Here is a 12,304-nt window from a genome sequence, read left to right on the forward strand (position 1 = left end):
TTTTAGTGGAAAAACGGGGCTACGAGTTTTTAAGCAGGTATGTACCTCAAAGTACATTCTTAGATCAAAAATCTAATATTTTACCTAAACGAAACACGCGATTTGGAACAGGTTTTATTAGCATAATGAATACTTAGTCATACCTATGTAAATAATTGTCCATCGTTTAATAGGACTCGAAATTAAACGCACAATTTATTCGATAAAACAAAACAACTAACTACAGGTTGTTTAAAAAGTATTAAATGTTCAATGACCCGTATATTGTGATTGGAACCTCTTTTTGTTAAGTTTAAACAAAATGGTATTGTATATGGCCATCTACACTACCTACCTAACACATAGAAAAGACTTGTAGTAAAAAATATTTAGTATCAAACATGCGATTTGGGCGGCAAAAAATTGATAAGATCTGTGTTTAAATAAGTCCTTTAATAACCATGATGTGTTTAATTTACTGCTTAGATTGGGGTACCTAAGTAGGTACTTTATTTTTTACAGATCCCCTGTATTAATTTAGTCACAGTTTTTATAAAATAAATTACTTAATTATCAACTGACAATATAATGAGATGATGTTTTTTATTTTGTTTTGTTACGTACTTATGTCTAAATTAGTCTATCGGTCATCATCCGCACGACGTTTTGCGAGGCAGTTTGTATATTGATAGAGGTAGCAATGAGTTTCTTTTTACCAATTATAACCGTCCTAATATACCATATTATTTCGTACTACATAGTCTGAAACGTTTAAAGACATCATATTGATATATTTTTACCGACTTCAAAAAAGGAGGAGGTATTATGTTCGGATGTTTGTTTTGTTTTTTATTTATTTAACTAACCCAACCTATCAGTGGGTGGGTAACCTATCACTACTAATAATAGTTATTTTTTTTTTTTTAGTTTAAACCATTAGTTTTGTTTTTAGTTTTCGGTTTCTTAAACGCAGTTTTTTTATAATGTAGAAGGTCCTTTAAAACCTAATTATCATCTTTAAAATATATGTCTGCAAATTATTTATTTAAGTACAGAAGAACGAGACGTCTATAGGTACATTAACCCAACCGGAGCTATGACAAATGTCATTGTTATACGTTACACACAATAGACCTACGGGAGTAGTCGTGATTTAAAGCTAGCGAGCTAACTCATCTAATGGTGCCCTAACTGACCTTAAACTTAAATGTACTCACAATTCTTGAATACTTCGTGAATGACTATTTGTCATGAATATGTATAGTAAGAATTGTAGATTATTTTAGTTTACCATATAGTTTGCATTTTATTTTTATATAACGAAGTACACAAATGCTATAGGGAACCACATCCTTAATGTACCTTATTCACTGAAATAACAATTAGTAGTATATTTTTATACGAAATAGCAGTAATATTGTTTTATACTTACAAAAAAAGAAGAAATTAGCACGTGCAGGAAGTGTTAACAAGTCAAAATTAATTAATATTTAATTTTGTACTGAAGTTCACATGCTTACAATTATCATTTAGGTACCTACTTACATTATCTGTAATAACATTATAGCACTTAACGCCGGCGAAAACTTTGAACTTGCGAAAAAAGAAATACTCGTGTAGCAGCAATAGTAATTAACTTTTATGTAGTCTGTTAACTCTAATCGTTTTCGTATTTTTTTCTTGCTGATACTATCTTTTCATCAACATTAAACATTTTGATCTTAAAGAAAGTAACGTCGAAACTCGTGTAAGTAATTAATACATACATTAAAATCGAGTAAATTACCTTTTCATCAAAAAATTGTCTAATGCTACTTTAGTCATACGCAATCGTTTGTTTCACCCTTTTACAAGACTATAGGCAATGACTAATAGCTTAGACAGAGAATTACAAAATACAGCACCATTTACTAAACCAAACCACTTTCCATTTTAATCTAAGCTAAGCCTTATAGTCTACTGACGCATTCGCCTGACCTTAATCATTGCTCAGGTACCTGTTTGCCAAAAATGAGTCAAATTAAGCCGAACACCTCATTAATAGTTGTCTCATTCTGTGCAAATCACATGACTATGCAACCTTCTCAAAGAAACAATGGGTGTCGGAATAAATCTCTAGTATCCTAGCCCATATTATGCAAAGATAAATTATCTAGATAAGCCAATCAAAACTCATTAGACGCTTTCGTATAATGAGCTGATAAATTGTTTCCTAATTGGTACGCGAGAGGATTCGTGTTTAGACTGTTTTTTTCATCTGATTTATTTATTATCGGACTAAGTAGACTGCCTCATTAATATTATGTTACGTTGCCCCAATAGTCTAGACTATACTATAGATGTTATTTTTAATTTGTCCAAAATCTAGATACTATTATTATGATACTTCCAAATATTGATTCTAAGACAAGGATGTCCAAAACAATATATGACCATGCTCTCTATAGCATGAGATGAAAAATAGATAATAAGAGACATCCCTTTATAAAATAAAAATGTATTTATAAAATTCTATCAAATCTAGTCACTATTCCACGTAAATAAGGTTGAATTCCGCGTAATGAGACCAGCATTGAATGAACAGAGGCATCTCCTAGTAAACTGAAAATGAATTTAAAAAAAATTCACTATTCCACGTAAATTAGGTTGAATTCCGCCTAATAAGACCAGCATTGAATGAACAAAATTGTATCAACATTCTTTGTCGTCATGTCCCATCCAGTGCAACTATTTTCGCCGAAGTTTCGACACTGTTGACCTTGTCCAACATACAGTAGGTCTAACGATATCCATTTTAAGTATTCAAACTTTTTAGTCACGTAACTGTTGACAGTACTTTCGCTTTATATGGGTGCGTAGTTGCAATGGTTAGAACTGAACATATTTTTTTTTACTTACAGAAATAGTACATGGTTTAGTATTGTTTGTTTGACATTGAAATCTGTTTAATTAGTTCGCTGAGACCTTCGAAAATCTCTGAGTATTAATACCTACCCAATATTTGTTTGTTTGTATCTATCAAACCAATTAATTTAGGTTTATTGATATCATATTCAATTTTGACTTAACAATCATTAAGTATTTTAAAAATGTAATTCGGTGTCCTTCACTATCGAAGCTTTTGACTCAAAATATGATATTTTCCCAGCATTAACTTTTCATAATATTCAACCAAACACTACCTAAACTCCCTTAAACTTTACCAAACGTCAATTAACGTCAAAATGATTTATACGCAATTGTTTTTTAATTGTATACGTTCACAGTTCGTAATGTGACACGTTCGCTAATTAACCTAACCTACTTATAGCGTTATTGAAAAGTTTTATAACAATTACATTGACAAAGGCTTGAAACAATTGCGTAAGGTAATGAAGTGTTTTCCTATAGCTTTCGTAGATAATTTACATCTTGGAATCATTAGTTCATCTTGTTACGTAGTTGTGTATTTCACACGTGAGTCTAGTGACAAGATAGGTAATAAATATCTACTATGTAATGTAATCTAGATGATGAATTATCTTTACACTGGACTTTACATCTACTTCTGTAGTATGACAAACAGCAACAGAACTAGAACTATTCATCCCGGTAGTCATAGTAGTTCAAATCATTATTGCAATTTTTCTGAAGCATCAGTAAAGGTTTAACAACTTGTAGTGGTCGTGTAGGGTGCGTGGATAATATTTGTAGATGCGTATAACTGGACTAGCTAAGAGTTGCCGCATATTAATGATCTTGACCAAGGGACAATCTGTAACAATCTTTAAGGGATGTGTATTAAATGTACTCCAGTATAATTCAAACTAATTCTTATCCAGACTCCCTGATAATTTATCTCGTTATTTAAAAAAATATAAGTACGCGACCTACATAAATATGCTATGACACAGATGGGCTACTTTTGTTCGCATTTATGTAACGTTGCATGCAAAATCCGGGAGTGTGAAAGTGGCGATGTGACATTTAGTCATATCGTGCAGTGCACGTTGCCAATTGAACACAACCGGTTGGTGCTCCTTTCAAGGCGAGAGGAACCAAAAAAACGAGCTGTTCCACATGCTTTGTGTTACATAATTATTATTGGTATTACGAAGACAAGACATAATCAAAAATGTGTACTACTAACCTAACTGTTTATAAGCTGGTACAAAGCCATCTTACACTTGCATTTCTTGTGCAGCAGTAATAAATGCAGTAGTTTTGTTTTTATAATAAGTACTACGTAATTTTATGAACCTTCCATGGCTCTTAAAATATATAAACTGACTGTAATTTTTGTTACATAGTGAAATTGAAAGTATAGGAACATCGTGCTTAGTATTACAAAATAGCCTAATGAAAACATTACGGTACCAATTTTCTTATAGAGCACTGTGCTTAATTCGATGCAATGCAAAAGATGATAACCTCAAGATCAAAATTAAGTAGAAACTAAGTATTGCTGTAATTGCTTTGTCCTTTAAGTCGTGTCTCACGAAAATCCTACTTACGTGAGTATCGTATGATGTGCCACATTATAATGTACTATAGCCGTTAGCATTTTGAGTAATACCTAAGAACCTAACCTCGCTTAATACATATAGGTAATAGACTGCCTAGTTGGTAGAGCATTAAGTGCGACTACCGAGCAAGGGACCCCATATTAATCACAGTTTTTTCGGCTTTTTGAGAATTTCTCAGTAATCGCACAGAGTCTGAAAGTGAACCTGATGTATTATGCATTAGGTTCACCTAATCACCTTCTGCTCCAACCGATTTATAATATAACTGGGAACATGGGACTAAAAGGGATGATGTTCGTACACAGAATAGTAAAACAATTCTTTGCCGGAGTCTGTGTTTCCTGATGGGTATAACCTGGTTGTCTTCAAGGCCCGAGTGAATAGGTTGCTCATGGGTAGACGTGCTCCATCGTAGGCCGCATCATCACTGGCCACCAAGTGAGATAGTGCGCAAACGTGGACCCATCAAATATAAAAAAACAATGTTTTTTGTTTTTGTCGGTTTTCGGTTCAAAACTATGTCAAATAGTATGAAAGCAAGTGTTATTCTTACAGTTGAAAAGCTCGGAGACCAGGTGAAACCATTTGTAAAACACGTAAAGAATTGTTGTGTAAATTAGATAGTTTCTCACGTTAGTATATAATTGTTTAACTTTCTTTCCCGTCTAATCATCTTTGTATGAGCATCTTTGACGACTACGACTTAATATTTTGAGACAAATATTTTGTAGATTCCGTAATGGAAGTCTGGATTTATGAACAAAAATTAATATTATTACAACAGATTACCTAAGCATTTAATAAAAACTCGATGCAAACGTCTTTGTGATAAAGTTAAAAAAAATATCCGAATATTAATTATTTATTTTCATAAAATATGCAGGAATGTATGCATATTTATATCGAGTTTTCAATGATATTATTTTTCATTAATTATTATTATTTTCAAGTTAATAAGTAGGCAATTTATTATCTGGTCAAACGCAATCATTATGCAATTATTTTGTCTTATAATTTAAATTTAAATAATGCGATTGTGAACATTAACGGTTACTTGCAGTACTTAACCTTAAAATCCCCATTCCACATAATATTTGTTTAACAATGAACTCTTCACTAGTGCAGAGTTGAACTTATCGATCTTCTGACAGATGAATCAATACGTGAGTGCAATCTCAAATTGATTTATTTCGATAAAACTTTTTTTATAATGTCAATGCCGCATACCGTTTTGAAATAGGGCTGTCAAACATGCATTGATGAAAGCAGCACTTAAAAAAAAGACCAAAAAAAAACGTACACAGCAAACATTTTCTTCGTTAATCTTTGTGGCTACGCCTAAAGTTTAGTGAATTACATCATAACTACGCCATTGTAACCTTTGACGACAAGGAATGTTGATTAATTGGTTTCGGAACACTGAACCCAGTGGGTAGAAAGTAAGATGTATGGTTTAACCGGTAAGATGTCATAAGAGATCATAGATAAAAAATGAAAGCATGCCTTGTGGTCGCTGGTTACCATGCGGTCGAAGTAATAGCTACGTATTTTTCCTATATGAATTTAATCTATATAAAAGATATAAAGAAAATGCATGCAGTAACTTAAGCAGTTAAATTCTTCTTTATGGCAAAGTACCAATCGTTTCTTTGAATAAATTATCGTTGATGGATAACGGTATTCTAATTTTATTTCCCTAATATTGCATTGCTATAAACGTAAGTGCCGAAATGCAATTAAATCTCTGCTTTTGATTGTACAATAAAATCATTATTAAAAGTTTTCTTGGTTAGGTATCTATGAAATGAATGCGCAACCAAATAACAAACGAATTTCTATATTAATATTGCGACTGGTTTTTGTCTTATAATGAGATTATTTGCATTTAAATTAATAAAATTTATAATAATACGTATAAATTCTTTTATTGTTATATCGAAACAAAAATAGCTGATAAATTCGCTATAATTTACGACACATAAAATCCTGACTTTCATCTTATGTGAAATGTAAATATCACTATGGAATAAAAAATTGAAGAGATCTTTAAAATTGACGTACTCAAGAGTCATCATGGAAGACGTGATTACATGGAAGATGCTTGAGGAACAAACGTATTATTTAGCTGTCATAAAGCAAGTTTAATATACCTTGAACTCGGACATAGCATGGACTTCTTAAATGTAGGTTAACGACATATTAATACCTACTATGTAGTTTCATAGTGATCAACAGATCATGACGACTTACAGTGGCAGACGTAACTTTAATGAATATTTCCATGGTGACTGCTTTATTGTTATTTATGCCGAGTTTATAGTTTTATTGGTACACATTCCATTCTAATTAAATAGCTGTGTTTTCAAAATAGATGGATTTATTATAACTGTGCAACGGAATTTATGTTAGTGGTAGTACTTAACTAACTTCATTGCTTGCACTGTTCGGGAAGCATAAAAGTTAAAGAAATGCGTCGATTTTGGTACTATAAATAAAAACTGCATCATAGGTTGTTAAAATATAGATTTTTGATATAGGTAGTTAATTGAATGATCCAATTACAGTTAGGTACCTCAAACCAACAAGGTTTTGGGTTTACCGATTACTATCCAAGATAATGTAAGAAATGGCAATGATCGTTTCATAGTCTCTGCTGGTTAGGCATATATAGGGCCCCATAGTAAACAAGATCGAGTTTAAGTATGTATGTATAGTAAAGTATTTTTATGCAAAATATTAATAAATCCTCTCTTTGTTTCAGATTACGGCGAAGTCTGCTGCTCTTAGCGGCTGTGTTAGCAGTACAGACGAGTGCACAGAAAATCAAAGGAGATGACAGTATACAGGCTGTACCTAGTGACCTTAGGAGAGCAGTTAGCGAAGCACTAGCTTTAGAAAAGAGATTTCTATTAGGCGCTAGCGATGCGTAAGTACTTACTTACTCTATTCCTACATAGAATGTCGCTCATCATCATCAGACAGAAGATATAAACTTGCTAAAGATCTTCCTTACAAAAACTTTATATTATTCTGACCTATATTCTGACTTCATTTGAAAGTATCTCCTTTAGTATCTAAACCAATTGAATATTGTTTCAGCATTAACAGCACTTAATTTACTTACACAATGAGCACTTAAGCCATGGTTTAACTTATAAGCATATGAATCTTCTGAGCCCTTCTTACATAGATCAAGTATGGGCTGTTGATGATACAATTAACATCATCCACCACCCTCTAAAAGAGAAATTCTCCATAATCTCCACGGTTTATACACAGGTTGGAGATCGCTTTTTAACACCTGAACATTTACAGGCACAATTGCACATCAGACGAAGATGAATCGAGTAGGATACCCTGCCCACCGAGCAAGTACCGCAGTGCAAGCGGGGAGTGCAACAACGTCAGACATAGGCCATGGGGAAGACGAGGCGATGTCTTCCTTAGGCTGCTACCTGCTAATTATGTTGATGGTAAGTGTACTTCATCACATCAACAGCCTATAAGTTGCCACTGCTGACCAAAGGTCTCTACTCGCACGAAGAAGGTTTAAACATTTAATCACCACGCTTGCTCAATGCGGGTTATTTCTCATAGATACGTATATTTTTATATAAAATCTTAGCCCCATATTACGTGTGAGTCTTAACATAAGTGTGTAAGGCATGTTTCTCTAGGTACAGGATAGAGTTTGTTTTGTTTTGAATTTTAAACATACAGCCTGTATGGATATTATTTACATTATTGTTTTCTTATATAATCTTTGCAGTTAATAAGTTGTGTTTAAAAGTAATTTTTCGATCGAGTCTCATGCAATTAAGTTACTATTAATATACCTTTAAATTAAACCACACACAATACAAACTATCCATTCAAATTTCCTGTATTAACAAAACGACCTCTAAAATAAATAAATTAAAAATAACATACAATAGTAAATTACATTTTATTCAGTAGTTAAATCCAATTAGTCAATACGTAATTATAGCAATGAATCTTAATAACCGATTACTCAATTAACACTCAATAAAATCGTAAGCTCTGATGATCCTCGAAACAATATTTTTTTTATTAATTACTTTATTAATCGTTTCCTCTATAAACAGTTATTTGAATCGTTAACTTCATAGGAAGTAAATGTATGTAAAATATTACCTTATGGCTCATCGTAACAATTAAACAAAAAAACTCTCAATAGTTTTAATAAAACCATAATTAACGCTAACAGCATTAAAGTCACGCCTTTAAACCCTATAGGGATAGGTAGATATGTAACTATGTAACACCCACTTTTCATCAGTTATTTTATGATCCCAATTATTACAGTGAGCATATATTCAAATAAGGAGACAATTTAAGACCAAAAAATAATGCAATAATACTTCTTACCCAATCCTGATTAAATCCCAAAAAAAACATTTTCAGTAGCAGCGCTTATCACTCGACGCGACACAACCTCTTTAAATCGTATAAAAACACAATAAGCAGTTTTTAACCCAACCGGTACTTTACCAGCAATTATCAAAAGACCATGTATTATTTTAACAGATAAGTTTAAATTGCTAGCATCAACGGCGAACAAATCACAAGTATTCACGCTAGACTTAAGTATTATGCAATTAGGTGTAGGAACATGGTACATCATTATCATTACAATCCACGATCAATGACAAAGCCTCCTATTAGTGCACGCTGTAAGAATACGTTAGCAAAAGGTTATATCATATTATTAACGCTTTATAGGCCGTAATCAAACTTATTGGCCATTCAGGTTTCGTAATTCCAATTCAAAGTCGCATTTGGAATTAAACTGTTGCTTTTAGTTTAAGATTCTGTTGTTTCAATAAAGTATTTGCTTTATCTTCAGCCTATAACTGGCCTAATATGTGAATAGGTATCACGCGAAGTAGATAAGAACATTAATCGGTTACTAAAGGCGGATTTTGGAAACTAATCGAAGTTTTGTATCCACAATTTAACTAATTCTTTTTTTACACATCACATCGATTTTTTTATTATGCCTAAAACTTTCTCCTAAGTCTGAAAAATACTATTCTAAAAACCGCATCAAAATCGTCTCAGCCAAACGCGAGATAATCGCGCACAAACATACATACATACATACAGGTCAAATTGAAAACCTCCTTTTTTGAAGTCGGTTAAAAATACAGAATATTTCTCCGTATCTTCAGTTTAATAAGTAGTAGTCGTAAAACTGAGGACAACATTCTTTATTTATAAAAGAACTACATAAAGTTCATTATAGCATTCTTGTTGTACTTCAGAGATTGCAAGCAATCGTGTCCTTGCATGATTGCATACCCTTCCCGATTCATTGACCATCGCCTCGTCACTTTTACTTATTTCGTTTTACATTTAAAAAGGAATTCCGTCATCTTATTTCTTCCTCAATCTTTGTTCCGTTACTTATTTGTTTATTTTATAAACAATAGTCAGATATTAATTATTATAGTTTCAGTTTCACGCCCTACATGACCTTTATTACATTCGAAATAAGAACTAAAATGTTGAAAGCAGAAGAAAATAAATCTACACTAAGAAGATGGTCGTTAAAAGGTTTTTTTTGGCCATGTGCCGTCTAAACAAATGAATAGATACAAGGAAAATTGTCTCAGTACTTGTAGGTACTATAATTCTTACTGCTTAATGGTTTATCCATATACATTAGGTAGTACTTTGTCGTTTGTTTAACGTTTTAATTCACCATACGATTTTTTTACGTTATTGGATTTACCAATCTCGGTGACAATTTACTCACAAATTCCACGAAGCTATTCTGTTTAACTAACGCGGTTAAACTTAGCAATGATGTAATGGCAATAAACCTCAGTAGGTATATAGATAAATTCTGATCAAAAAATCGCAATGTAATAAAATCATTATTTTGTACGTTTCATACTTAAAAAGCATGCAAACATGACCTTGGTGTTTATAAATGTAATGTGTATTTGATACTAAATATTGCGATGTCTAATTATTTGTAAGCAAAAAGCTGAGAAAAAACAAAGAGGAAATCGGCGGAATTATTCTGTAGTTGGGTCATATTAATTACCGAATTGATTTGGATCTATAAACTCATAACATCAATTAATAGCTTCTGAATGGCTACTAGCATCCTAGAGATTATTTAATACCTATCTACTGAATGTATTATACCGGATTTGCATAGTTCAGAGACTCGATCTATTTGAGGTCACATTGAAGTCACGAACTATGTAGCTGCTATTGTAGAAATAGTATTTGTTACGGTTTCTTTCACGACCTTTATTTTGCAAACAATCGTATAGGCAATCGCGGTTTTTTAAGAACTATGTAGCAAATGTTGCAGCTGTGTGGTTACACTCCTTGACATCTTAAAGATAAAATAACTTCGGTAGGGGAAGTCTTCGGCGTTTCTTGCAGTAGGGGAAGTCTATAGTCCAAATATTTATTAAAGTCAAAATTAATGTAAAAAATACTAGTTACTATTACTAATCAATGATATACTTTGACAGTAGCTTTTCCACCTTCTTGTTATTTAACAAAGGATTATTTCTCTCCTGTGGATTGTGAAGGCCATTATAGCCATATAACAGTCACTCGGTTATTTTACTAAAGTAGGTACCAACTGTCGATCATACTAGATACATTTAAGTAACACTCAAAGTCGACTTAAAGACTAGCTAAATAAATGTTTCAATGATTATCAGGCACCCGATCCTTCAGAGCGAAACTGATTGAGTTATTGTTAATGAGTTTGAGGTTCGATGCACTCTAACTGCTCCGAGATTATTGAACAATCTATTATCTAACTGAAATCATCTTGCCAGCTTCCGATCTTAGCAGTTACATCACCAATGTTTACATCGCATTCATAAGTTACGACAATGATTTGTACTATTCATAGAAACATTTTCCAAGCGTTTATAAATACTGGCAAATCAGCTTATGTCATTGCGGCAAATAAAGCTTCAGTATGTTTGCTTTCGTGTGAATAATAATCATGTTGCTAACCAGTGTCTTCTTGTTAAAAAGTAAATTTTACCTAAAAATCGAATAGCTGTCTTGCCGTAGCACTGAGTTTAGATTTGTTCCGGTAGACGGCATTAAACTCGCCTCTTTTGTGAGGGATTAAATAAAATAGACTGCTTGCCAAGTTAGTGTATACCGCATAAAAAGTAGATTTATCCAGTTGATAGGCACCTACTACAGCATCTCTATCCAAATTTTAAATCGACCCTTTATTAGATTCCCTTTTAAGTATATCTTTTATTAAGATTATGTCATCTCCTCACGTGCGCATCAACTAAAACTTTCTGTTCAAATCACGACTTGACAAGAACTTCATGTCGCAACCTTACGAGACTTAAGCCCCAAAGAGAAAACGAATAACAAGCGTCATGTCGGAGCAATAAGCTCTAAGAGATCGAGTGAGATAACCATTAATTAAATGTGGGTGATTTGTCTCCTTCGAGACGCGGAAGCGAAGGCGTCACAAACAATAGGAACTATTCACTATTTCCAAGCGATTGAAACGATACATTAACAGGTTATACAAATTACTTAATTGTTAGTTGTTATCGGTCAAACGAATGTAGGTTATTATTAAGCTGTCTATATTTATCTGATCTGATTAGTTGATGTTTTTATAATACAAAGTATATGTAGTGTTAGTGTAGTGTAGTGTATCTTTCGATTTATATATCTAAATTTTGTCCTGTTTACTTAAACTGAATCCAATATTATAGACTTTAGAATTCTTTTTACTTTTTATAATTATAAGTTTGGCTGACTTTTTAAAATGCCGTCAGATATTATAA

At 32.6% G+C, this 12,304-nt stretch overlaps 1 protein-coding gene across 1 annotated transcript in view; it reads left to right on the forward strand.

Annotated features, from left to right (window-relative positions):
* The window catches only part of LOC118281868 (heme peroxidase 2), a 45,569-nt gene that overhangs the window by 14,764 nt on the left and 18,501 nt on the right, over positions 1–12,304 (forward strand). Inside the window, exons 2-3 of the mRNA XM_050705041.1 lie at positions 7,246–7,410; positions 7,800–7,957. Coding sequence (XP_050560998.1) covers positions 7,246–7,410; positions 7,800–7,957 — 323 coding nt within the window. The remainder of the gene's footprint in view (positions 1–7,245; positions 7,411–7,799; positions 7,958–12,304) is intronic.

This window comes from Spodoptera frugiperda, chromosome 26 (assembly GCF_023101765.2).
Source record: "Spodoptera frugiperda isolate SF20-4 chromosome 26, AGI-APGP_CSIRO_Sfru_2.0, whole genome shotgun sequence".
Taxonomy (NCBI): domain Eukaryota; kingdom Metazoa; phylum Arthropoda; class Insecta; order Lepidoptera; family Noctuidae; genus Spodoptera; species Spodoptera frugiperda.